Source organism: Sturnus vulgaris, chromosome 17, assembly GCF_052056855.1.
Source record: "Sturnus vulgaris isolate bStuVul1 chromosome 17, bStuVul1.hap1, whole genome shotgun sequence".
Lineage (NCBI taxonomy): Eukaryota > Metazoa > Chordata > Aves > Passeriformes > Sturnidae > Sturnus > Sturnus vulgaris.
In genome coordinates, this window is record NC_142259.1 from 6,082,154 (window position 1) to 6,108,827 (window position 26,674).

Here is a 26,674-nt window from a genome sequence, read left to right on the forward strand (position 1 = left end):
CTCTCTGACCCTCTCAGACTGGAGCCTGCCTTGTGTATTTCCCAGCTCAAGTTCAGCTCTCTTTACCTGTGGAAATGCTCAAAACTCAGCCAGCCAAGACCCTGAGCAATCTGTTCTTTGAGCAGCTGGTCGGGCCAGACACTTCCAGGGGTCCTTTCCACCTTTCCTTCTGCAAAGCAGAACAGTAACAGCAGTAACACACCCTGCTAGAAATATATTGCAACTCTTTGCTGTTTTTTTTTTTTTTTTAATCCATGGTCTCCAAGTGAATTAAACTCTGCAACACAGAGACTGTTAGACATGGAGTGAGTGCCCACCAGCTTGCAGTAGCTATTGTAAAGCCAGGTGTCCCCTGGGTTTTGAGTTATTTCAGACCTCATACACTGAAGGTACCTTTGTGCCTTATTTTTCTCTTTAGTGCCTTTGTCTTCCCCTCGCTCCCTGCGTGTCTCTGAGCTGAGCCACAACAGTCTGAGGCTGAGCTGGAAAGCAGCCCAGGGAGCCACACACTACCTGGTGCTCTGCTCTGCAGCCCCCGATGGAGCAGAGGACTATACAACAGAGGTACAGCTTGTGACAATAGTGATAATATTGCTTTTTCTCTGTCTGGGCTGAGTTTAGTGCTAGCTCTAAGCTTTGGCAATTGGTATCATGTGGTCAAAGAGAAAAAAGTATCAGAATTATTGCCAGAAACAGCTTTCATAAAAGATTATTTTTAAATGGTTTGTCTCAAAACGATTTATAACTGTGAGGGTTTCATGTGGGAAATTAAGGCATGGGAGAGATCTGGCTGCCTCCTGGGGCCCTGGAAACCAAGGCACTGAACTCACATCCCTGCAGCCCCAAGTGTAATCGCTGTATCCTTGAGGCTGTACATAAACAATCTTGACTGTGTGTATCTTTAAATGTTAATTGAAAATGTGTTAGGGCAGATTTTGTTGGCATCTGAAAACAGACCTATGACACTGCAGATGAATAAAACACTGCTTGATGAATGGAAAGTCCTTAAAAACATCTAAGAACCCTTTGTTGTGCATTTTAATGCCTTATGTGTAGTACCTGAGGATACTGGAGGCTGGGGATATGAATATGAGAATATGAATTTTAAAAAAATAAAGTGAGTGGGGAGGAATTTATTGCCTCTTTGAATAAGATTCCCCCTTTGAATACACAGCAATAGGGGCAATTACAAGATGGTTTTCAAACCAGAACAATTAATACTCTGCTTTCAGGGCATAATAATGGGATTTTTATAAGATTCAGAACACTTGAAGCAACGCCAATATTCAAATTTATATTTCAGCATACTAAAACATTTCCACAATTACCTGACCTACTCCCAGCAAGAGTGCAGTGCTCCAGACCACTGGGATGTCTGCAAAACCAGCATTAAAATGTTCCCATCTCCTCATAAACTGTGCTCCAGTGGGTGCAGACTCCTCACTGTCCCCGTGGTGCCTTTCTGCAGGAGCAGAGCTGTGCCCGTGCTGTGCTGGCAGCAGATGGCAGCAGCCCGGCTGCTCCTGCCAGAGCTTCCCAAGGCTCTGAGAAAAGCGGGATCACAGCTCTTGGATGTCCCCTGACCCACCCCAGAGCAGCATTTGGGTTTGACTCTGCAGAGCAGGGGCAGGAGGAGGTGCTGTGCATCCCCAGCGGGTTTGGGGTCCCAGGGCAAGAGAGGCAGAGCACCTGCCCAGGTGGAGAAGGGAGTGGAGAAGAGGAGAATGAGGGGAGACATCATCGAGGTCTGCAGTTTCATCATGAGGAGAATGGAGGGGCAGCTCCCATATCTGCTCTGTGTGAGCAGTGACAGGACCCGAGGGAACAGCTGGAGCTGTGTCGGGACAGGTTTAGTGGGATATCAGGAAAGGGGTCCTTACCTGGGGGGTGGTTGGGCACTGAACAGGCTCCCCAGGGAATGGTCACAGCACCTTGGTGACAGAGGGCAAAAGGAATTCATGCAATGCTCTCAGGCAAATGCTGGGATTTTGGGGTTTTCCTGTTCAGGAACAGGATTTGGATTGTGATGATCCTTGTCAGTCCCTTCCAGCTGGGGATATTCTGTGACACCATGATTCTAAGAGCATTCTGGAGTGGAGATGTCCCCTTAGTGTAACCAAAGGGTCCTTGGCCCATGTCTCTGTAACGTCCTGCTGTCAAATGCATGGGGAGGTGCCCTAGGTTACCCTAAAACCCCTCTCTGTTGGCAGGTGAAGGTGACCCAGCCCGAGGTGCTGCTGGAGGGGCTGTCCCCCAGCACTGGGTACTCTGTGGCAGTGTATGCCATGTATGGGGAAGATGCCAGTGATCCAGCCAGCATCCAGGAAACCACCCGTAAGTGCTGCTGCTAACTGAATTGTTATTAAACGTGCAGGGCAGGATAGAGGTGTTAAATGAGGTGCTCCCCATAGTGTGCATGTGACTTGTACACACGCTGCCTCTTTTCTGCCGGATCTGAAGCCCATATTGGTCCCCAAGGGGGTCTCTAATTGCATGGTGAGCTGTGAGAAAGGAATGGTGTTCCCCTGGTAATAAAGAACCCCTGACAGAGGTGTTCCTTGAAGTCTTTGTTGGCTGGGGGGAAAGGCGATCATCTGGCTGTTTGCTCACCCAGATCTGCAGCAGCCCTTTATAACCCCCCAGATGTGCGTGTGGTAGTGAATAAGGAGAATATTGTCCTGCATAGCGAAGGAGCCTCTTAGCTGAAGGTGGGCTCGCCCAAGAGCAGCAGGAGGCAGGGGACAGGAGGCATTGCCTTGGTGAAGGCTCGGCATGCTGTCACTAACTGTTGTTGCAGTGGCCCTGAGCCCCCCCAGGTACCTGAGCTTCTCGGAGCTCAGCCACTCGTCCGTGCGGGTCAGCTGGGAGCCCGCAGCCCCGGCCGTGCGCGCTCACCACCTCACCTACGTGTCTGGCAGAGGGGGCAACGCTGGGCAGGTGAGTCCTCGGGGCTGGGGGAGGAAAAGGGGCTTGGCAAGCTGGATAATGCCCTGTTCTCCTTCAGCTGCACCGTTCAGGGAGAGCCTGTGTGCTAAGCAGAGTTTTAACTCTGAAATGGGCATTTTTGCTGCAGTTATCACCACATGCTGACCTCTCTGCAGCTGTACCCTCTAGAATCACAGTATGGTTTGGGTTGGAAGAGACATCCATAACTATCTAGTCCAAGTCCCCTGCAGTGAGCAGGGACATCTTCAACCAGAGCAGCTTGCTCAGATTCCCATCCAATCGGGTCTTGAATGTTTCCAGGGATGGGGCATCCACCACCTCTCTGGGTAACCTGTGCCAGTGTTTTACCACCTTTGTTGTAAAAGTCTTCCTTATATCTCATCTGAATCTACTTCTTTTAGTTAGAAGCCCTTGTCCTAGAGCAACAGACCTTGCTAAAATGTCTGTTCCTATCTTATAAGCTTCCTTTAAATACTAAAGCCTGCAATAAAGTGTCTCTTTCTCCTCAGGCTGAACAAGCCCAAGTGTCTCAGCCTGTCTCTTACAACACTCACACAACTCCCCCACTGCAGGTGGAAGTTCCTGGCACTGCAACATCCACTGTCCTGAGACCTCTGTCCTCCCTCACGCAATATTTCATCAGTGTCAGATCTACATACGATGAAGGGGACTCCTTTCCAATTACTGGCAATGTCACCACCTGTAAGTAAGGAATGGAAATACTTCTGGTCTCAGTAAGAGGTGACAAAGTCGGTTTGTGTGCCTCTGAACTCGGGTGTTTTGAAGGCTGGCCCCAGCAGCTCGTGGCCAAAACCCTTGAACAGAGCACAGATGGCTGCTGTTCTTTGTGTGGGGAATATGTCCAACTGTGTTATGCTCAAAATGAGATGGAAGGAAAAAGAAAAGAAGCAAATGAAGAAAAGCATGATGTTTCACTAACCCCTGCATCCTTGAGAGCCCTCCTAGCCTTCTTCCCTTTACAAAACTGTGATACGTGTGCTCTCCATAAACGAGATAACCTGTCTTAATTAGGGCTCTAAAAACAATTTCCCCCGGTCTGTGCTGATGACTGTTGTCATATGGGTCTGAAGAAGCGACAGACAGGCTGGTCTCAGACATCTGCTTGGTTGATGCTTTGCTCCCCAGCCATCTGCTCCCCACCTTGGCTGTGACAGGGTGCTGTCAGAGCCTCACTGCACTGCTGTCCTCGTCTCCCCACAGTGAAAGTGCCCCCTCCCCGAGCTCTGAAGGTCACTGAGCTCTCTGGGAGCAGCCTCCGCCTGCAGTGGGAAGCTGTTGCTGCCTCGGATGTGGTTGTCTATCAGATCAAGTGGAGCACAGCCAGTGGAGAGAAGCCTCAGGAGGTATGAGCCCACACACAGCTCTGGGGAGGCTGGGCTGGCTCTGAACTCACCTGCCCCAGTGACACAGAGCTGTGTCAAACTATTCAGGGAAATGCTCTCCAGCAGTTGAACATTTCAGCAGGATCCCTCCTTGATCCTCCTTGAGGGCTGGAAGCAGGAGGGACAGCAGGGCAGAGTCCTACAGGCTATGGGAAGATTGCAGAAGTGTTCTGGGAAACCTCAAGGATGAAATGTAATAGGGACAAGCAGAAAGTATTAAGCTTAGGCAGGAATAATTAACCACAGGTGTACAGGATGTAGAACAAATAGCTAAGAAGCAATTCAGTAGAAAAAGATCTGGGGTTGCAGAGGATCACCAGCCCCCAATGTCAAGATGTTGTGGATAGGATAAAGACAATGCTCAAGTATTTATAGCTGGAGTCATTGCTTTTAAGAAGGTGAAGGATTTTCTCTTCTCCTCAGTGCTAGGAAGCACTGATACTTTTGGGATACTGCTCTTTGGGAAGGATGAGGTCCAAGTGAGGAGCACACAGAGGAGAATGACCAGAACAGGAGAGGCTGGGATGGGCCAGGTGCCCTTGTCCATTTAAACCCCCTGTTTTCAGTAGGAGGTCAAACAGCAGCTTAAATGCAGGCCTAATACTCAAGTCTCTCCTGCAATGAGTGAGACCAAATATGTTCCATTTGGGCTGGAACAGAGGGGTTCTGGAGCTCCCCTGAAGCTGGAAACTCAGTAAAGGGATTCTGTGCTCTGGGCAGGCCCTGCCTTGTGTCAGAGCTCTGTGTTGTGCTGAAGGAGCTGCTGATTATAACTGGGCTGCCATGCACAGGCATCTGCTCTGCATCGTTCAGGGCTGGAATTCTGCCTTTGCTTACACGTGTGCAACCCCAAACTTTGGCCCCAAAGGCCAGTGCTCGCTCATTTGTGCCCACAGACAATCTGTGAGCCAGCACTGGGGTGGCATGAGCCAGCCTGGGCATGCCTGGCAGTGGCACTGACTCATTCCCTCCCTGCTGCAGCTGTCCCTGGCTGGAAACGTGGCCACTGCTGTCCTGCCTGGCCTGCAGAAGAACACTGACTACAAAATATCCATCTGGGCCTACTACAAAGATGGGGCTCGAAGTGACACCGTGTCTGTTCACCACAGGACCAGTAAGTGACCAGTGCTGGCACCCACAGCCAGGGATGACAAACAGGGCATGGGATGTCTCACAGCTCAGCACACACCTGCAGCTCAGACTGCTCACAGCTCTGGAAACCCCATCCCAAATGTCTGAAAAAAGCCAGAGATATTTGGGCTTCTGTCTGAAAATGTTCTCAGTCTGTCCTGAGAACAAGAGGCAGGACAATCACATCAGGCTGGTGCATTTTAGAGGCAACTGGTAATGCATGTTCCATTTAGAATACATTTCATCCCTCCCCTGCCTCAGTGTAGTGCATGGGTGGAAATGAATTCTGAGGGTGTTCAGATGAACATGTCACTACTGAGGAATAGTTCTTGTTAATAAAATCTTGCCTGTAAGGAAGGTGAGGATTTCCTGAGCTGTGGCACTGCTGAGCTGTGCGCCACTGAGGGCATTTACAAATATGGGAGGGAATCCTGCAGGCACACTCTGCCTTGGAAGCATTAACTAAATTCTGCCTTTGTACAGGCAGGATATGAGGTTAAAAGTGGCACTCCCTGAGGTCCTGGTAATTAATATTGCCTGTAAAATGGCTTTGTTGGAAGTGAGTGGAACACAATCCCTTCAACACCAGCAGTCCTCCCTCCCCTCTCAGATCTCGTCCTCCTCTGCAGAATAAACTCGTTTAGGCTGATGTTGAGCTGATTAAACTTGAAGTAAATGGTAATCTTGGAATAAGAAGCTCAGGTTTTATTAATAATAAATAATAGAAACATTTTTTACAGGAAGCTACCTCAGACAAGTACCTTGGAGCTGCATACTGACAAAAGAAAAAAAAGCAAGCATCCTACTGATATATATTGACAAGAGGACAATTAGAGCTGTTTGGAGGGTGTAGGAAAATTAATTACTGTGTTTAAAGCTATGAATTAGGAAATGTCAGAGGAGCTCCCTCAGCCCAACAAAACATGTGACAGTGCCCTTTTAGGCACATTTGCACAAGCCAGTCCTTGCTGCTGCTGGCACCCCAGCAGGACAAGGAAAGCAATTTGATTTCTGCTTGTCAGCTGCTGTCCTTGTGCAGGAGCCTTGGGAATTGTCAGGCTCTGCCTTCTGCTTGAAGAAAATAGAATTCTCCATGAATCCAGGTGTGCAGCTGGGCAGCCAACACAGGGTTCAGTGCCTGGGTGCTGCTGGTCCCTTTGCAGGAGCAGTCAGGACACTGCCACGCTCCTCCCAGCCAATATTTGAACGTCTTGGTGCTGATTCTTTTCTAGTGTTTAAAGTAAGAAGTGCCCACAGAGGAGAAGTGCCACAGAAGGGATGGTTGGTGATTTCCAGTGTTGATCTGGGGCAGGTCAGAGGAAACTTGGGGATGACAGAAAATTGCTGAAGGCTTGTGCAAGGAATGTATGGGATGATGTGGCATTAGGCAGGACTCTGGGAAATCCTGGGATATGTTTATATTTCAAATATTCAGTGTTTCAAGCAAAAACTCCCACCTTGTGCTGTGCCTGGTCAGGATGTCCAGTGGTGTTAATCTACCATCAGAGCTGGTGGATTCATTCAGACACAGCATGGAAATCTCTGCTGCTATCTGAAAACCCAGACCCCTTGGTCTGATTTTTGAGCCCTCTCCCCCTTAATTTTCATTATAAAATGGAATTCTGAGAGCTGAAACAGTGATGAAAGCTCTGTGGTTCTCCTCAGGAAGGCAGACTTTGGGTTGCAAAGTGGTGAAGAGGATTGATCAGGCTGTGCTGAACAATACCAAAACTGTGTGCTGGAGGAGGCTGTGGGAGGCAGGAAGTGCTTGATTCTGCTTTCATCATCACTTTTCTCTTTTTCTCTCTTGGCAACATCCCTTTATATAAGGATAGGTCAAGTCATGAAGTTTTTCTTAAAAATGCCTTGGTAGAATTTTCAAGAAGTGCTGAAGTTTAAGGGCGATGACTGAAGTGAAACTCAGCAGGAACTGGTAACACAAGATTCTCTCCCTGTCCTTCAGCCTCCCTGGAATACTTTCTTCTCTGAAGGTCAAGGGAAAAAATTGCCAGGTCAGAGCAATGCTCTTTGCCTCTGGTTTTGTGAAATGGAACAGAGTTCCTCCCCTGGGGTCAGGTGAAAACACCAAGTTAATTTTATTTAGGGCCAGTAATGCCTCTTGTCTCACCTGAAACACCCATTTTGAGACCAAATGGGTTACATTCATGGGACCCTGAAGATATCAGTTCCTCACAAAATACAAGTCACCAGAAACATCCACAAAATACAGGGCATCCTCTTGTAAAAACCAGCAGCATTCATCACTGTGATGTGTCATTTGGAAGGACTGGGATGAAGTCACTCATCTTTCTGGTGGGAAAAATGTTGTTTCAAAGTTATGGTTTGAGATTTGTCATTTTATGAACTCAAAATCAGTGAGTAGCTTTAGATGGAAAAGAAAATTCGGAGACAATGATGTGGTGCAGGTCCTTTCTTGTCTTGGAGATATTGGATTTTTAAGCATTTTTTGTTTTGACTAGAGGAAAGAAAAAAGTTTGGGATTATTTTTCAGTAACCCAGTTAGCAAACTTTTCCCTGCAGACTTCACAAGAGGCAGAGCAGGAACAAAAGCATGCTGATGTATTTCCCACAGACAACAAAATTGTCAAAGTGTGCTGCTTAGACATGGTTCTGATGCTTCTTTTTTTCTCTCTGTTATGTTTAGACTGAATTCTCATTTGAGTTGAGCTCTCCTTTCAGTCTGCTTTATAAATTGTCAAGTGCAGCAAAGTCCTTATCCTTGACCAAAGGCTTTCACAGCGATCACTTGTCATAATAATAAACAATCTTAGTGGCACTTCAAAGCCATGAAAACCTTCCAAGCCAGCACAGGGGAGTGCAGATGATGCTTTCCTGAGAGGAATCTGCTGGGACATGGAGGTGTTGCTGCATGGTGATCCTTGGAAAATGCTGGAAGGGGTGGCTTTGGTCCTGCTGAGAATCACACAAGGACTTTGTTTTGTACTGAGGAAAAGTTTTTTCATCCAGGCTGAGGAAAAAGAACCTGAGCAAAAGAAAATGTCCTGAAGGACAAGGAGGGGCCAGTTTGGATGGGAGCTGCTGCTGAAACTGGGCTGAGCCACCCAAAGTGCTTGTGTGCCCTGCTCCTCCAGCTAAGCTGTGGGGAAATCTCTTTATCCAGCTCCTCAGTGATCTCTTCCTAGCAGAGTATGCATGGCAAATAAAAGATTGAAATGTGGGAATGAAGCTTCAACCCACAGCAGGAAAAAACATGGCTTGTACTTAATATAAAATAATCATTGCCCGTGAGCATTCTGATGGAGTGGAGCCCGGAGTTTTATTCTTATCTAAGTATTTGTGTGCCTGTGATGCTGGTTAGGGTTGAGAGCACACAGGGATTGCTCCTGTGGAGGAGCAGAGGTTGAAGAGGTAAACAAAGACACAGATGGTGGCAGAGATGCTTTTATCCTCCAGGGCAGCTTCAGGAGGTGGCCTGTCCCCTGTCTGTCACATCCATGCCATCAAATTCTGCCAGGCCTGAGGGCTTTCCAGAATAAACCTGGCTCTGAAGACTTCCCTTAACTCTCCCTTTAAAGTTCACTTAAGCAGTGTCCCCTTACCTCAGGTGAAGGAAATAGCCCATGCAGGCAGCAAAGATTAATCACTGACTAATAAAAGTGCTGCTGAAGTGACTTTATTCCCACTCTTGTTTTCTTCTCTTCTTTACCTCGTGGTGGTGCACAGCAACAGCCTCCAGCCTGATTCAGCTGCTGCAATCTTGCTTCAGCCTCAGTAAATTAAGCTCATTTGATAAAAAAAAAGGGAAGGAGGATCAATGAAGATGCAAATGATCTTCACTCAACCTCTGCTTTAAAGTCACCTCAGGCTTTGCTGGGTGGGCAGAACATCCTAACAGGAAAACTGCAGAATAAAAACCTCATCACCTGGCTGTGTTCCTTTGACTGTCTTTAGGGCTCACCCTTCATTTTTAATGTCTTCTGAATCAATTATTCTATTTTCTTTGCCCAGAACTTCTGTGTTTTCACACCAGCATGGGTTTAAGGACAGACACATGCTTTTATGGTTGGAAACAAGCCTCAGGAGCAGATGACCCCATGTTCTCAAGCCTCTTTTTGAACTCTGCCTTTCCCTTCCTCCCTCTCACCCTCTGCTCAGAGAAATCCCTCCAGCATAAGAGCCTCTCTCTTCAGATTCAGTTTGCTGCACAGCAGGACCCCAGGGAAAGAAATGCATTTATGTAATTAAAAATTGCTCATCTTTGGTCTCTGGCAAAGTCTTTTCTGGTTGTCTGGCTCAGCTCATCACCTGTTTGGAATCCATCCATCCATCCATCCATCCATCCATCCATCCATCCATCCATCCATCCATCCATCCCAGGACAGGGCCAGAGAGGAGGGGGTAGCCCAAGCACTCTGTGTGACCCATTCCAGAACTGTGGATGTTGGTGTCAGAAGCTCTAGACAGAACTCTGCTGTGCTGGATACTCTGGGATTTTTTTTCTAAGAGTAATTTTAAAACAGAAAAAGCTGAAAAATATTAGAAATGATGACAGATTAACTCTGATGTGTGATCCAGGTTTAATTGCCAGTAAAGCTGTTTGTCTAGCTTGATGAAATTCAATTCCAGTTTGAGCACCCTTGGTGTTTGTTCATGATATGTAAAATGGGCCTCTTTGCCTGGTGCTTCCAGGACTCCTTCCCCTTTCCAAGGATTTTCCCCATGTCCTAGGCTTGGAATTGCTGAATGCTTGAGTTGTGGTGTGTTGCACTTGGGCAATCCTCATCCCTCCAGAATCTGTTTTCCCTCTTGCCTGGTGTCCAGGGTGCCTGTGTCTGCTCTGAGTGTTGGTTACCTGCACAGCAGAGCTCTGAGGTGTTCAGAGATGGGTCTGGAAGCAAACCCTGCTGGCTCCATTTACAGAGATTTCTCCCTGGTTTTTGTGTGCTCACCTTCCATCCCTATCACAGATTCCCGGAGCCCACCCACCAACCTCTTCATCAGCTCTGAGACCCCCAGCAGCCTCCAGGTGCACTGGACCCCTCCTGATGGCCGTGTTCAGCACTACAAAATCACCTACAGCCCTGTTTCTGATGCTGCTGCCCAGCAAACTGTGAGTGCCCAGCTCCTTTCTAGGGACAGAATGACCAAAGGAACTCTGCTCACTCCAGTCAGGTTTGCCTTTAGGATATCAGGGCTCAAAACCAAATCTCTTCTTGCTGATGTGTTGCTTTGTAAACAGAGGTCCGAGACTCTTTTGTAATTAAGATAATTTTCTCCATCAAAGTCACTGATAGCACAGATTTCTCTACTCCCTGAAATGGGGAGAGAATTCTTGGAGGCAGAGAGATGGGGGATAAACCTATTGTTTAGGGAGGTTAAATATAATCCTTTTAAAACCCAGATTCCCTAATTAAACAGCCTGGTTATCCTGTTATAAAGCACTTCTGCTGCATTTCCATGGGGAATACTGGGGACTTTATATGGGAAAATGCTTTTTCCCTGGACATGGCTTGTCCAACAGCAGCACACAGCAAATCTTCCTTGGCTGAGCTGATCAGGAATTTGCTCTGAGCCTCACACCCCTGGAGTCAGCTCCACCTAACTCAGGGCTGTGAGTGAGAGCTGGAATGACAACCCCAGACACTGGCATCTTTCTTTTCCCCTGCTGCAGATCATGGCTCCTGGCAAAAGCAGCAGTGTGACCCTGCAGTCCCTGCTGCCTGATCGGGCCTACAAGGTGACAATTTCTGCCATCCACTACACGGGAGAGAGCGAGAGCACATCCACGACAGGAAGGACAGGTACAGGCAGCAGCTGCAATGTGCAAATTCTCCACCACCCTCCACCTGTCAGCCTCAAGGCAACCTCTGCTGGGACAATAGCGGCCTCACTTGCACTGGGCTCTGCCTGAGGCCAGGGTTTTGCTCAGCAATAGAATGCTAGCCTTGAAAAGTGAAAATCCTGCCCCAATTTCTGTGCTCTGTGAGTTATTGACAATTCTGGGATGACAGCTGGCAGCCCTCTGGGTTTTGAGCATCACAATCTTGAATAACAGAGCTCAGGTATGGCCTCAGGTTGGACCAGGAGAAGATCAGGTCAGATATTAGGAAATATTTCTTCACTGAAAGGGTGGTTAAGTGATGGAAAATGCTCCCCAGGGAAGTGGTAGAGTCACCATCCCTGGAAGTGTTAAAAGCCAAGCAGATGTGGCACTTCCCAATATGGTTGAGAGGACGTGGTGGTATCTGGTCAAAGGTTGCACTTGATGATCTTTAAGGTCTTTTCCAGCTTTATGATCCTATGATTGCTTTCTCTTTCAGCTCCCGTGCTGTCTAAATTCCCTTCCATACGAGGATTCATCCCACCTAAAACAGAGGGTAAATCATCTCCTCTAAAGTCCTGCTTTGTTGTTGTTGGGTTGTAATTCAGTAGCAAACAGCCCAGTGTGGGCTCTGGAGCAGCAGGAGGGGTCCATCAGCTCTTGGCAGATGCCCTTGGGGACAATCCAAGGACGACCAGAAACCACAGAACTTCTTAACATCAGGCTCAGTAAAGAGACCAACAGTATTTTAGAGGATTTCTGCACAACTTGACCAAACCGTGGTGCAGGGATGTGTGACATGTTTTAAATTAAAATTCCCTGTAAAGTCCCTTATTAAATTTAATGAGCATATGCTCACATCGCTGATAGAAAGCAAACTATAAAATGGATTAGTGAGAAATGTTGAATTAATGGGGTTATAAAATTTTTTTCATAAGCAAATATTAGAATGCAGATATTGTGGCAGTGCAGGCTGTTCCTGACTATTTCAAGCAAACTATTCCAAGCAAAATTTCAGTTTTCAAATTTATTGAGTGAAGTCAAGATTGAAGAATGAGGCAGCTTAGATGAAAAAAAGTTAGTTTATAGCAAACAAAGGACATACCAGATTAACTTTTCAAGTGGTTTATTGAGGTGTTCAGATCACAGTGAAAAAGTCCTGTGAACTTTCAAGCAGAAAACAATCCTCTCAAAAGGCTGATGAGTCACCTTGTCGAATTTAATATAGCTGTTTGGCTGTGGTAACTGAAAAGACAGTGGAAGAAATACTGAATTCTTTATGTTTTATAAAGTACCTTTCTTTTGAAGAAGGAGCGACAATATGTAACAATGCTGGGAAAATAGTTGGATGTGCAATAAAAGACTCCAATATTGATATATAACCAAATTACTGAGAGAAATGATCTGAGGTTGCAGGAGTGAATGTTCATTGAACACTGAATAACTGCATTGGGCTGGCATTTGGAGAGAAAAACAAAAACCAAAGAAAATAACAAGACAGCAGGAATCTTAGGCTGGAAAGTCTAGGGAAAAATCTTCAAAGCAGAAGTGAAGCTGCCAGTGTCAGGGATCCTTGCCTTGACTCTGAGAGGCTTCCCCCAAGCTGAGCATTGCCTGATCAAAGAGCTGTGAGCAATCCCAGTGCCACCAGCTGGGAAGGAGAGGAGAATTGCCAGGGATGTGAGCAAGAGGGACTCTGGGGCCTGGACAAGGGTCAGAAAGAGCTCACTGACTCCAAACAGGAAAATCAGATACCTGGAAAATGGACAAGGTTACAGCCTGCCTTGGGATCGTTTCTTTTTTGGTTTTCATTCACCATGAGAGCTGGACAGGGACTTTTCACAAGGGTGTGAAATGATAGAACAAGGTGGGATGGCTTCAGACTGACAAAGAGCAGGTTTGGATTAGATGTTAGGAAGAAATTCTTCCCTGTGAGGGTGGTGATGCCCTGGCACAGGGTGTCCAGAGAAGCTGTGGCTGCCCCTGGATCCCTGGCAGTGTCCCAGGCCAGGTTGGATGGGGCTTGGAGCAGCCTGGGACAGTGGAAGGTGTCCCTGCCCATGGCAGGGGACGGAATAAGATGAGCTTTAAGGTCCCTTCCAACCCAAACCATTTTCTAAGATTTAGAAAAGTTGGTTTCTGGAAGGGGAAGGGAAAGAGCAGTGTTCAGGTTGAAGATCCTGCATGCAAGGGCTGGTAAAGCTCAGCGTTGCATGGCTCAAGTTTTAGAAACTGATTTTTTAAAATGGATTTCCATAGATCTCTTCAATAGTTTTGCTCCCAGTTCTACAGGAATTATGATGTATTAAAAAGTAAGCATCAGTTGGAACAACAGAGGCCACAGCACCTTGTAAGTCTTTGTGGTTTAAATCCTGGCTTTAGTGGTCCTGTGGCCATCAGAGTCATAGGTTTGGGTGCCCTTTCTCCACCATGAGAAACGGCATTGAAACTCTTACAGGCTTAGGAATCTCAGGTCTTTTTTACATTTTACATTTTACAAAAGTTAGGCTGCAGCAGAGGTAGGAAATAGCATTGATGCAAGAATGGCAAAGCTGTGCTAAAGCCTCAGTACAATGATCTCTTAGATTCTATTATCCTGATGACCTAGAAAAGCCCTTGTGAAACAGCCCATCCTGTCAAGTATCCTTGATTCTCAGGGACATTTCTCATTTTGTGTCAATCATTCTCTTTGTCCCAGCTCCATCTGGCATCCATGGCCTGAGATTTACATGGCAGCAGATGATTAAAAGTAACATTCATGAGCTGTTTCCTAAAACATCCCTTTACCTGAGCCTTTAAACAAAGTGCTCATAGCCCTGGTGCCTCGTGTTCCAGCTTCACATTTCTGTCTCTCCTCTGGTCTTGCTTTTTGTCCTGTGGCATCTCAGAGGATTCATCACGAGGATTTCTGAAAGACAAACAAACTGCAAAACTCTGTGTTTTCTGAAAGAAATCAAAAGCCAGACTCAAGTTGAGATAAAGATTTTTTTGCTGTGTGTATTTTTAGTTGTAGGTACAAAATTTGAAACTGCGTATATCTTTATTTTACCACACTACTGTTAAAAGAAAAAAAAATGTTTTGATGTCTGTTTTTAAAAAAAAGTTGCCAAAAATGATGCTCTCTTGTATTTCATATCATGAGGTGGCAGACGAGTTAGTCAAAGAGAGTGATCATGGAGATGTTTGATGATGAAAGACACTATTTTTATTTTGGTGATAGGCAAGCCAGAAAGCAACTTTTATGTTTGCATAAACATCAATGCTCTTTCTCCATATAAATATATATATATATAAACAAGGTTAAAGTCCAAGCTCTGAATGAAACTGCAGGATATCCTAAGTTTTGCTATGTTTTTCCTTTGCTCTGTCTAAAGGAGCTGTGTTCATTTTGCTTCCATAATACCCTGCTGATGTTTTTTCCCTCTAATAGTTTTCCCCTTTTATTCTGTTCTCACAGCCTGCCCCAGCATCACCTCCACAGAAGGTTCCATAAGAGGTACAGTAGCAGATCCAAGCCCTGCTGCTGCTGGGCTCTGGCTGAAAACACTGCCTGGTCTTGATTTGGAGACATATGCAAGAGCTGAGTGTCTTACTGAACAGAAAACTGAAATGAAAATGACTTGGAGCTTTAATGATGAGCTGGGGGAGAGAGATGAAGCTGCATGAGCCAGAGGAGATGTCAGAGGTGTCAGAGGAGAATCTCTGTAGCCCACACAAGGCAGGTCAGCCCAGGGTGTCTCCAGAAAACAGAGAGAAATGGAAAAGTTCGTATTTTAAAGTTTTTTTCCTATTTTTTCCCTGGCTCTTACACAGAAGGCATTTCAGAGTAGAAGTCATTTTCTCTCCCTGCTAGCAATTACTGGACTGATTCCATTCCTTTTGAAGATAATGCTTTGCGTGTAGTTGAAAGGAGGAAATCGTTGGAGTAACATCTTTCTGATTCGGGTTTTTTTCATTCTGAAGATTTGAAAACACAATTGTGAAAGTCTCCATCTTTTGTCCACTCTCCTCCAAGAGGAAGAGATTATAAAAAATGTGCACACAATCTTATTTTCCTTGGCTGCCATTTAAGGGGTATACTCGAGCTGATGCTGTGCCATTAAGGGAATTTTCTCTTGTTGCCTCCTTTGTGCTTATTCAACCTGCTCTTCAAACACACTTATTTTGCACTCCTGCCTAACCACTGATTTCTCTGTTTTCCTTTGTTGCAGGATTTGATATGATGGAAGTTTTTGGCTTGGTAGAGAAGGAATATTCCTCCATTAAAGGTGTAGCCATGGAGCCCTTTGTATTCAGTGGCTCCCGTACCTTCACCCTGTTCAGGGACATTCAGCTCACCCAGAGGACCAGGTGGGAGCAGAGCTCTGGATGTTGCCATCCTCATCCTCAGTCTCATGCCATGTGCACAGCAAGGGAAGGTCATTTTGGGGAGGAATGGTGCAGCCCCGCTGGCAACTTCCAAATGAAATGATAAATATGATGAGCTAAATCAAACCATTGGTAGATTGAAAAAAGAGCCAGGGGGTTTTTACTTAATGTGTTAATTTAAAAAACCCTAATAAATTAAATAAATAATTTATTTAAATTAAACAAATGTAACAATAACTTAATAATTACAAGAATATTTATTATTAAATAAATAAATAATGATTACTTATTAATTAATAAAGAATGAACTTCCCTCAAGATGACTTGTCATGTAGAAATTAAGGAGATGCAATAATATTTATTATATATTTGTACAGACAAACGTTTTCACAGTGCTGTTTTTGGTTTCTACAAAATCACTTTTTTTCCAGCTTGTTAGTTGCTGTGATGGACATGAGGATCATGTCACGTATGGACACTGCTGCAGTCTTTAGGCATTCTGTCCACAGCCACCTACACTTCAGGGATGGCAGTTTGAGGTCACATTTTCATCTTCAATCCCTTCTCCCAAATATCTGGTTTGGAGGGAGATCTTTGCTTTAGAAAATATCACTTGTAGCTGCTCTCTGCAGCCTGGGCTGCATTGGTGACAGGGAACAGCCACTGGCTCTGGGTTGTGGCTTGACCCCATTCCATTGCACATGAAGCTTCCCCACAGGGTCCCAAGCAAGCCAGGCAGCTCCTGTGACCTCATTCCTTTTTTATGATTATGCATCAGGACTGATCTGACTCCTGACATTCACTGCTACTTTGTTTAAAGCCTAATTACTGGGCCACTGACTCTGCTTAATCTTAGTTAAAGAAGCAAAGCTTCTTAGAGTAAACAGAGTGGGGGTGATTCAGAGAACTCTTTTGTCTAAATACTCAGGAAATGATGGGCAAATCCTTTTGTTCAGCTCTTATAGATGCCTTTCCAAGGACACTACCCCTTCAGAAACTGGGAGAGAAAGAAAAAACTTGTATTATTTATGAATCAGTCCTGAAAAGATGCCTGATGGGTTTATGCTGTGCCAATGTGTCCTGTTTCAGATTACAGGCGTGCTTCAGGCAAAACCAATTTGACCTTCCCTTATTGCCTTGTATCCTCTCACAGCTGCTGAGCCTAAATCCTGCAGCTGGGATGTGGGCACCCAGAGGGGGCTTTTCTGTGGGCTCAGTGCTTATCCCTGAAGGGCATTTGCACTGATTTAGGATAATAGAATCATTTAGGTTGGGAGAATCACCGAGTCCAACCATTACCCTAATGCTGCCAGGTCTGCCACTAGACCACGGCCCTAAGCCAAGAGTTTTGTGCCAAGGTTTAAAGATTTACCCCATGATATATGGCAGCCATTCCTCCTTCTTAAAGAGGACACCTGGGGGAGTGCTTTGGAACCTGGCAGGGATGTTCTGTAAGCCTCCACTGAGCTCCCATCTCAAAAGCATTGAGGCTGCAGTGACTGTGGCATTCCCTGAGCAGCTCTGGCAGGGATGCATTGAACACCAGCTGCTCCACCTGAGCATCCCCCAGGCTCGAGGAGAGAGCCCACGAGTGCTCATCACTCACCCCAGCCTTCAGCAGACCCAGCCTCCTTCTGACACATCACCACCAGCTCCTGGGGGCAAAGCTTTTCCAGCCCCCCTGCCCAGCAAACACTGGGATGAGGCTGCAGGATGTTGCCTGCTGGTTTAAATGTTTATAAATCCTTTGCTTTGTCATTCCAGTGATGTCCACCTGTTCTCCATCCCACCTGAGCACACCATCCTCATCCTCCTGCGCCTCCTGCCCGACACCCCCAAGGAGCCCTTTGCTGTGTGGCAGGTCACGGATGAGGACTTCCAGCCCCTCCTGGGTGTTAACCTGGACCGTAAGATTTCTTGCTAGACACATTAAATTCGGGTGTTTCCAACGTACTGCAAGCAGCAGAACTCACTTGGAATGTTTTAATGGTTTCCTCACTCAGCAGCAGTTTCTTGGGAAGCTTTGTCGTGGCTGCCAACCTCATATTTAAAACACTGCCCAGGGCAACTGAAAGACATGTTTTCATTTTTATCCTACTTGTAGCTATTCTTTATTTCACATATTTTCCCCATTGTTTAGAAGGACTTCTTGATAACATAGGAAATCTTCCACATTAAGCCTAATTATTTACTGTTGTATATATGTGTGAAATCAACTTCTAAGCTGTTATTTGTCCTATTTTCCCTGCAGCCAGTAAGAAATCCTTGACTTATTTCAATCATGACTACAAGGCTGATTTACAGGAAGTCTCCTTTGACCAGCAGGAAGTGAAGAAGATATTCTATGGGAGCTTTCATAAGGTCCTTATCAAGAGAGGGAGAAATGTGGCTCATGATCTCACTCTGGTCAGGGACTATTGCTCAAACTGAGGAGTGATCATCCAAATGCTTTGCATCCTGATTGCCAGGGAAGTGGCCAACCTCTTTCATATGCTGAAATTCATAATTGTAAAGAGTTTTGGTGGATCTCGTGATCAAAATATGATTGCCACATATTGATTTTTCCTTTTTCCCCCAGACTCCAAAAAAAGGAGGTGATTTTTAGGTCTTTATAATCAGGAAAAATTGAAAAATAATAATTTTTTAATAGAATTTAGATTTTTGGGAACCATTTAGTCCTGGATGAAAGGCAAAGAGAATCCAGCCTTGTGAGAAAGCCACTTTATCACTCATAATAGGGTGGGGTTTTTGGCTATCTATGTCCTCATAGCAAAGGGGTTGCACCCAAATGAGCAAGGAGCTCTTTCCGTGGGTATCTGTGGGCAGGTTCATTACTCAGCTCCAGAAAGGCTTCTCCCAAGCACAGGTGAGCAGATCAACAGGGGAAAGCACATACTAAAATTTACTCCTGAGCCCCCTCCACCCATTCAGTCATCACAAACACCCCACCCGTGCCAGCAGCAGGCAGGGGATGGGACAGGAGCTGTTGCTGTCAATAGAAACCCCCTCATCCCAGCACGGAGCTCCAACACGGCTTTTCCCACCTGCTGCCAGGTGCACGTGGCCGTGAGCCACTTCAAGGTCAAGCTCTATGTGGACTGTAAGAAAATAGCAGAGAAATCCATCAACACCCTCGGCAGCATCTCCACCGCCGGCTTCATCATGCTGGGAAAAGTGACCCGGACCAGGGGTCCCCGGAGCGGCTCCGTGCCGGTGAGTCCTGGGATGTGGCTGGGCTGGGGACACGGGCAGCGGTGTCACATCACCCCTCTGAACACTTCCCAGCACTGCTGGAGCTGGCTGGGCTGGGGACACGGGCAGCAGTGTCACATCACCCCTCTGAACACCTCCCAGCACTGCTGTGATGCACAGCATCCTGATCCCGCTGATCCCTGTGGGTTTAAGGATCTTTCCCAGCACTGGGAGAGCGTTTTTGTCCCTCCTGCCTCAGTGTGGGGACTGTGATGGGGGTGGCAGCAGGAGTGTGTCCCAGAGGAGCCTTGTGCTGGCTGCATCCCCCGGGGCTGGGGAAGCACAGCTCCTGCACTGAGATGCTGAAGCAGACAGGAGGGATTGGGAATTGCTTCTCCAAGGAAACCTGGGCACATCAGCCCACACAGAGCATGTAGGGAAATGCTGGTGGCTGCAGGCAGCAGAGCTGAGTGTGCCTCAGTCTCCAGTGTGTTTGGATTTGTCTATCTGAATGCAAATGAGGGGAAAATAATCTCCGGTAGAGAGGCCCTTTATCAGCTGCTACTTGGGGAAAAAATACCCAACCCAACAGTGAGTGCTGGCCTGTGGGTATGTCCTCAGTGCTTCACACAGCTCTGCAGGGAGCTGCTCCCTGCAAGGGGACAGGAAAAGGGGATGTGTGCACTCGGTGTCCCTGCCTGTGCACAATCCTCAGGGCAAAAACACCCTTCTGTCTGTCTGTTCCATTCTTACTCCCCAAAGCAGGAGTGTTAATTATGTGCAGAATCAGTGACAAGTTTATCACTCACAAGGTTCTAGTGGGGCTGTAGGAAATCATTCACCACTGATGTGAAGATCTTGCTCCTTGGCTCTGCTGTTAGATCTAGAAGTCCAGGGGAAATGGCTCATCAGGTGATTTATAACTCTCCTTGCCTCAAAGCAGCACTGTAAAAACACTTTGTGCTATGTGCATCCTCAATGCAAACTGAGAGACAGAGGTCTGGGATACACCAGGAAAAATTGGAATTGCCTGTAAGAAATGGGGTCTGCTGTGTAACAAACCAGGAGACAGTGTGTTCAATCAGTATTCATTTGTTTCCTAAATAAATTCTCTGGCAATTTGATCAGAAGCCTGTGGCCATCAAGGCAGGAATCTGTGCTTTCCTTGTCCCTCTCAAATTCTCTCTGCTAGCACTTAGCTAGACAGATCTGGCCAAATAATAAACGGCCTTGTGCCATCCCTACTCCCATTCCCTTTCAAGCACATCTTCAACAGCTCTGCTGTCCTTGAGAAGACAGAGTGCCTCATTATTGGTTATCATGGAACCTTATTTAATTTAAGAAATCTTTAAATGCCACTTGATCTGCAGTGCTCATCTGTATCCGTATGCTGCCTGTCACCCTCCCTGGGCTGTACAGCTCGCTCCTTGTTAAATGCATGGAGTGGAAAAAAAAAAAAAAAAGAAGATGAGAAATGGTGTCAAGCAAAAAAAAAATTAATCTCTGCCTCATTATTTTGTTTGGCTTTGTGCAGTGTGTGCTTTTTTTTGTTAATCAGAATGGGAAGATGTGGCTGTTGCGAGGGAGGCAGTGAGAGACTGGTTGGGGTTTCTGGGGAGGGGATCCCATCTGCCCTGGGAAATGCTGCTGATGCTGCTGCCACATTTACCCTTCTCCCCATGCCCCCAAGGGGAGCAAATCAAAGTTTGCTTTCACATCTTGGTGGTGCTGAAGCCCAATTAGTTGAGAACCTGCTGCTGTTGCAGGGCTGTGAGTAAACTGGAGATGTGATGTGAAGCTTGCTTAGCCAGACAGAGAACTGAGGGCTTGTGGAACACTCAGTCTGGGGGTAGCTCTCATGTCGTGGCTTTTTTGGGGCACAGTTGTGATTGGGATCACACAGCAGAGCCCTGTCAAATCATCTCTGATGATTATTTTTATCACTTGAACTTCCTAAGATTTGGTGATGGGTGGTGGGAGCCAATGCTGCTTTCTTACCAAAGTCTCTTTTTTCCCCCCAGTTCCAGCTGCAGTCCCTGCAGATCTTGTGCAGCAGTGTGGGGGCAGAGCAGGACAGATGCTGTGACCTCCCTGCACTGGTGAGACAAGGGGCACTGCTCTGCTCATTGCAGGAGGCTGGGGAGGGTGGGACAGGTCCGTGGCACTGAAGTGACACTGCAAATTATTTTGATGGACTTAAGAGGGAAAGCATTTTTTTTCCTCTTGGGAATAACACCAGTGTGTTTCTTGGTGAAGTAAACAAAACTATGTTTGCTTCAAGAAGAATGAAAACTTCCCATCCTGGTGCATTGAATATTTTTCCTGTCACGACCTCATCCAGGAGCCCTGGCAGTCCTAGAGCTTTGCTGCCATCTCAGCCCCAAGGCAGAACATCCCCCACTCTTCCTTCTACTTCTCAACACAGAGAACTGCTATGTGGGGTATATAAATATGTAGAAAGGAGAAAATTATCTTCCAATATGTGTTTTGCACATTGCAGGCAGGGCTGGTTCATAGGGGTTTTTTTGGTCTAAATTTGTTATTCAACAGAAAAAATAAGGCACTCGATTGCTCACAAAAATCTCTCAGTGGAGTAGAAAAAAAAAATTCTGCTTTTCTTCAAGTAAATGACTGAATTTTGTAACACTAATGTGTTGTACTTGTGATCCATCCTGCTCTTGCTGTGCAGCTGCTCATGACTGGTTTTGGCTTGATTTCATTTCAGAGGGATGAGGACACCTGCCCTACCTTGGCTCCTGCCTGTTCTTGCACTTCTGGGCGTCCAGGCTTGCCAGGACCCCCAGGGCCCCCTGTAAGTTCTCCCTCCCACCCAGGGGATTGCTTTGCTTCATTTGTTGTGGCATGTTGGGCACGTGGGTATCACCCCTGGGGCTCTGTGAGGTTTGAGAATCACAGACCTGTTCAGGTTGGAGAAGATCCTAAAGATCATTGAGTCCACCCTTTAATCAGGGCTGCCAAGCCCAGTTCTAAACCATGTCCCCAAGAGCCACATCTCCACCTTTTAAATCCCTGCAGAAATGGTGACCCCACCCCTGCCCTGAGCAGCCTGTGCCAGGGCTTGGCAACCCTCTTGGTGAAGAAGTTTTATCCTCATCTCTAATCTAAACCTCCCCTGGTGCAACTTGAGGCCATTTCCTCTCATCCTAACTCCAGGAGCTTTTCCAGGGCAAGGCTGAGAGTTTCCCTTTGGATTTTGGATGGTGATGAAATGGGGAGATGGAGAGTTGGCAGTGCTACAGCTGCAGCTGGGAACAGGCTGAGCAGCTCCTGGTTCCACATTAATCCTCTTAGGAGAGGAGGACAGGTCACCCTCAGTGTCTGCAGAGATTTCATGGATTGGAGGCTCTGAAAATCTCCGTAAATTTAAGGAAAAAACAACTCACCAAAAAAAATCTTCCTATCTGGATCCTATGTTAAATTGGAGTCTTGTAAATGTCTGTGTGGGTGGACAGTGTAAAGAGAAAGGGGAGACTTTGCTATCTTGTCTGTCCCCAAAGCTCTCTTTCTGTTCAGTGAATGTCACTTGCAAGAAAACCCTGAAGAAATGAGGGGGAAGAGAAAACAGCCATTACATATGCAGTATGCTCAGGAAAAGGGGCATAAATTCTGCTCTATCCATGATGGATGCAGGAAAGTCATCAAGGGCTTAAATCCCAGGAGAAAATATTCCTGTTAAACACTAGGAAGCAGTTATTAAAAAAATTCTTTTAGAAAATCTGGGGAAGAATATTTGATTTGCACAAGGCAGCTGAAACCTGATAGCCTGTCCAGAGCACCTCAGTTCAACCACTCCAGGTGCTTTTCTCCTGGAAAAGAACCATAATGGAAACGTTTGCCTCCTTTTTCAAGTGAAAAGGTCTCAGATCAGCTCCTGCACTGTCCTGTGGTTTAGCTGTGAGCTCAGTTCCGTGCAAGGAGAGTGCCTCATTGCAGAGTAATTACTTGCTCATTCCGGTGGAAGTTTAATTAACAGCACACTCCACTGTCACAGTTTGCTCCAATATCCTAAGTGCATAATTACCAGCTTGCATTGCCCTGTGCTTTAAGCATCTCCATAGACAACTCCTTAAAGAGCAGGACTCTTTAAAGCATTAGAGGAAATGGGGTTTTGACACATAACCTTCTCCTCACACCACTGAACCCTTGGTAATTTGCTGCAGTTACAACAGCACTCACTGCTATTTTTAAAACTCCAGTTAGCAAGATATGTCCCACCTTGTATTTATCACTGTCCTTAATGAGTGCCTGACCAGCTCCAGCTGGCTCCTGAAATGAATTTCTGGGCACTTCTGAAAACACCTTTCCCAAAGTTCCCTGCCTGTGCTTCTCAATTCCAATCCACGAGTTTTTTTTTGATTCAAGAAGAGCAATGTTCAGATTAAGATGTCAAAAACACACAAAATGAGTTCATGCCAGGAGGTTGGTTTCTTCTCCCCACCCAGAGTTAGGCAGAGGCAGAGCTAAGCCAGGTCTCCCAGAGCCAGGTCTGTCCCTGATCTCAGCTCATGGCACTTCTCTGGGGTGGAGAGAGAATGTAAAACCCAACTGAGCTCCAAAGGAGTGAGTTCCCGTGTCCATGTGAGACATTCTCTCAGCATGGATCCACTGAGAGGGAGTTGGAGGGACATTAAAAAGGTTGAAACTTCATCTCTCTCTGCTGGGAATAAGTGCTGTGTTCCCAGTGCTGGACATGGAGGAGCTGGGCTATTGCTTTCTTCTTCCCTTTCCTGCATTTCCTGGACAACTCAATAAGTTTTCTTCTTGTCTCTGTTTGGAGCTCTGTGGGGCAGGAAGCCTATTTCAGTGTGGGGCAGTGAAATGCAAGCATTCTGTTCCCCAGACTCCTGGTTACAGTGCAGTAAACACGATGATGTTCTTTGTGTCCCACTGGCAGGGCAGCCCTGGGAGGAGAGGACCTCAGGGGGAGCAGGGGGAGCCAGGACCCAAGGTGAGTCCTTAGGCTGGAGTTTATCTCTCTGCACCAAGCTGAGCCCAAACAGAGTCTTAACAACGCATCAAGGAGGATGGGATCACTTATTATTAATTAAATGCTCAGTTGGGCTTTGGAAATTGAGATGATGAGCCTGATTGTGCTGAATTAATGCACAGTACATGGTCAGCAATGTCCTCTGAGAGCAGCTGTCCTGGACAGGGTCAGGCTTTGTGCTGCCAAACCTCCTGACCAGACACACTGGTACTGCCCTGGGGCAGAGCAGCGTGAGGAGGGAGGCAGAGAGGGAACCACAGCCCTGAGGTGAGCATGAGGAATGGCTGGGTCTGAACCCCCCAGCCCTGGGGACTGCAGCAAACCCTGGTGCAAATGCTCACAGCTCCCTGGATCAGCACAGGGCAGAGCCAGAGGAGACCAAGGTTCTCATTTTTTGCGATGACATCTGGGAAAGCAGCATGGCTGCAGGGGAAAGGTTTGGGGGAAGGAATGGGAATGGACACAGATCTCAGAAATGGGCTAAGGAACATTTCCCTTTGCTGTCTGACCACCATGAATAACAGGAATAACTGCTTGGGAAGGTGAGCTGTGCTCTGCAAAGCACCCTCTGCAGCTTTGCTGTCTGCTTTCATGAAAGAAGGACCAAAACCTTGGACCTAAAATGCAAAGGCAGCTGAGGTTACTGGAGATGCCCTCAGTGCCCCAGTTTAACCTTGAATCCTGTAGATGGCTCATGCTGACCCAGGCTGTGCAGTGCAGCCCATGAGGAGAGCAGGCACCAACCACTTTCTTGCCCTATGGTTGTTTCCTTGTCTTTGGTTTCAGGGTGAACCAGGCCCACCTGGACAAGTAGGACCAGCAGGTCCCAGTGGCCAGCAAGGCTCTCCAGGCTCCCAAGGAATCACAGTTCAGGGCCCTGTGGTATGTGACCTCTTCCGTTGCCTTTTTTTTGTCACCCTCTCTTCACTGTTCACAGTTAGAGCCTGTCTCAGAAATGGGTGTCAATGCTGTGATTTATGTATTTACATCACCCTCACTAACAGCTCAACAGCTGCAGAGGGAGAGATGACAATCACTGGCTTTTATACTGATGAGGCCCTGCACTTCATCATTCTGGCCAAAGCCTGCTTTTGTCCAGACTCTCCTTAATGGGCTTTTATTGAAAGCAGCCCAGTGGGGTCCCTTCCAACTCAGGATATTCTATGAATATTCAGGCATTTCTCTTTCCAGTGATCATCATTGCTTGGCAGGGAGTAGTGGCAAGGGCTGCCACATGTCTGGGATGGCAGGATCCCTGTGCACATGCTGTGGCTGTAAATTACCCTGGAACACTGCAGGGAGCAGGAACAACCTGGGACATGGATGTGGAGCAGCAGGATGCTCTTTGCCTTAAAGGGTTCTGCCACACACCCAACTGTGTGCTTCTGTTTTAATCCAAGGGGCCACCAGGAATTAAAGGAGAGAAAGGAGACACTGGAATCCCTGGCATGCAGGTAATGGTAAACACACACTACTTGTACCAAAGATTTGCCCTTTTTTTTTTTTTTTTTTTCTGAGTAGCTACTTTAGCAAGTCTGAAAAGTTGTTGCTCTTGTCTGCTTGGGAAGTGTCTGTCATTTTGGAATGCCATCACTCTCCCAAGGGAAACTGAGTCACTTGGTGCAAGAGAGATAGGAAGCTGGGTATGATGGAATTAAAGCTGGAATAACACTTTTTGCTCTGTGGAATGAATAACTCTCTTTCTTCTTTGACCTTTCTCTTCTGTCCTCTGTTACCAGATGAATTAGGGCAATGATAATCAGATGCTGACTTTACCCAGCATTTCTGATTTGCAGGGCATTCCTGGTGTGCAGGGAGCTCCGGGCAGGGATGGACTTCAAGGTGCAAAGGTAAAACACCTCACCCCTGAGGTTTTATGCATGGGTGCCTAAATATCTGCTAGGAGGGTCCCAGCAGAGACCCAAAACATCCCAATGCACTCAGTGCAGAAGTGAATGGTCTTTTCACAAAGCCAGAGGGATTGGGGGAAAAAGAATGGGATAATTTCAGGTTTGCCAAATTTGAGCAGATACCGCCCTTCTTGCTGCTCAGCAGGTGTGTTTTTATCCATCTTTAGCAAGTTCCTGTTAAAAGCAGCACATGGAATAACATCTCACTGCTGATGAGGTGTCTTAGAATCCTCTTGTTAGTAAATGACTGGATTTGGCTTTGCAGGGAGTGAGGGGACTAGAAGGCACAGCTGGGCCTCCAGGACCTCCTGGACCAAGGGTGAGTACTCCCTGTGAGTGATGCACTCTGAAATCTGCTCCTCAGCAGAGTTTTATCTTTCCCCTGGAAGTGTCAGGACAAACCCCCTTCCTGGGGTACCAGGGGGAACACCTGGCACATCGTGCAGGTGCCCCCTTTCCAGAGGAAACTTCATCCCAGCCAGGAGATTCTTTGCTGTTTTCACTTTCCTGACACTACTGTTTTCCAACTGTTGGTTGAGCTGGAGGTGATTTGGCTTGTTAGACTGAAATCAGCAGGAGCTGGAGGATGCAGGCAGTGTGAAAGGTTTTCCCCCACATCACTGCCAGTATCTGCTGCCAGGGCAGGATTTAGATGGGTGTAGTTGTGCTCAGTTGTGCCCAGGGTAGCAGAACTTTAAGATCTGTTGATTTACAGCTCCTAATTGGAAGGCACCACAGGAACACTTCATTTTACTCGGGAAATTGAACCAAATTTGGGTTTAGTTGATGGCTGGTGGACCTGATAAGTTACTGATTCTCACAGCTGAGTCTCAGGGCTAAGTCTCACTGCTGAATTATAAGGAATTTGGCAGTGGTTGTGCTAAGTTATTTATAGGAGCCAAGGTTGAATTAG

The 26,674-nt window shown here is 46.7% G+C and overlaps 1 protein-coding gene across 1 annotated transcript in view; it reads left to right on the forward strand.

The window, feature by feature from the left end:
• COL20A1 (collagen type XX alpha 1 chain) overlaps positions 1–26,674 on the forward strand; it is a 45,559-nt gene that overhangs the window by 11,729 nt on the left and 7,156 nt on the right. Inside the window, exons 12-32 of the mRNA XM_014873796.2 lie at positions 419–564; positions 2,211–2,334; positions 2,798–2,937; positions 3,519–3,648; positions 4,168–4,310; positions 5,331–5,463; positions 10,430–10,572; positions 11,134–11,263; positions 11,783–11,839; positions 14,741–14,779; positions 15,495–15,633; positions 17,416–17,558; positions 17,903–18,012; positions 18,706–18,864; positions 20,865–20,942; positions 21,569–21,655; positions 23,759–23,812; positions 24,638–24,733; positions 25,252–25,305; positions 25,648–25,701; positions 26,027–26,080. Of these exons, the coding sequence (XP_014729282.2) occupies positions 419–564; positions 2,211–2,334; positions 2,798–2,937; positions 3,519–3,648; positions 4,168–4,310; positions 5,331–5,463; positions 10,430–10,572; positions 11,134–11,263; positions 11,783–11,839; positions 14,741–14,779; positions 15,495–15,633; positions 17,416–17,558; positions 17,903–18,012; positions 18,706–18,864; positions 20,865–20,942; positions 21,569–21,655; positions 23,759–23,812; positions 24,638–24,733; positions 25,252–25,305; positions 25,648–25,701; positions 26,027–26,080 (2,213 nt within the window). The remainder of the gene's footprint in view (positions 1–418; positions 565–2,210; positions 2,335–2,797; positions 2,938–3,518; positions 3,649–4,167; positions 4,311–5,330; positions 5,464–10,429; positions 10,573–11,133; positions 11,264–11,782; positions 11,840–14,740; positions 14,780–15,494; positions 15,634–17,415; positions 17,559–17,902; positions 18,013–18,705; positions 18,865–20,864; positions 20,943–21,568; positions 21,656–23,758; positions 23,813–24,637; positions 24,734–25,251; positions 25,306–25,647; positions 25,702–26,026; positions 26,081–26,674) is intronic.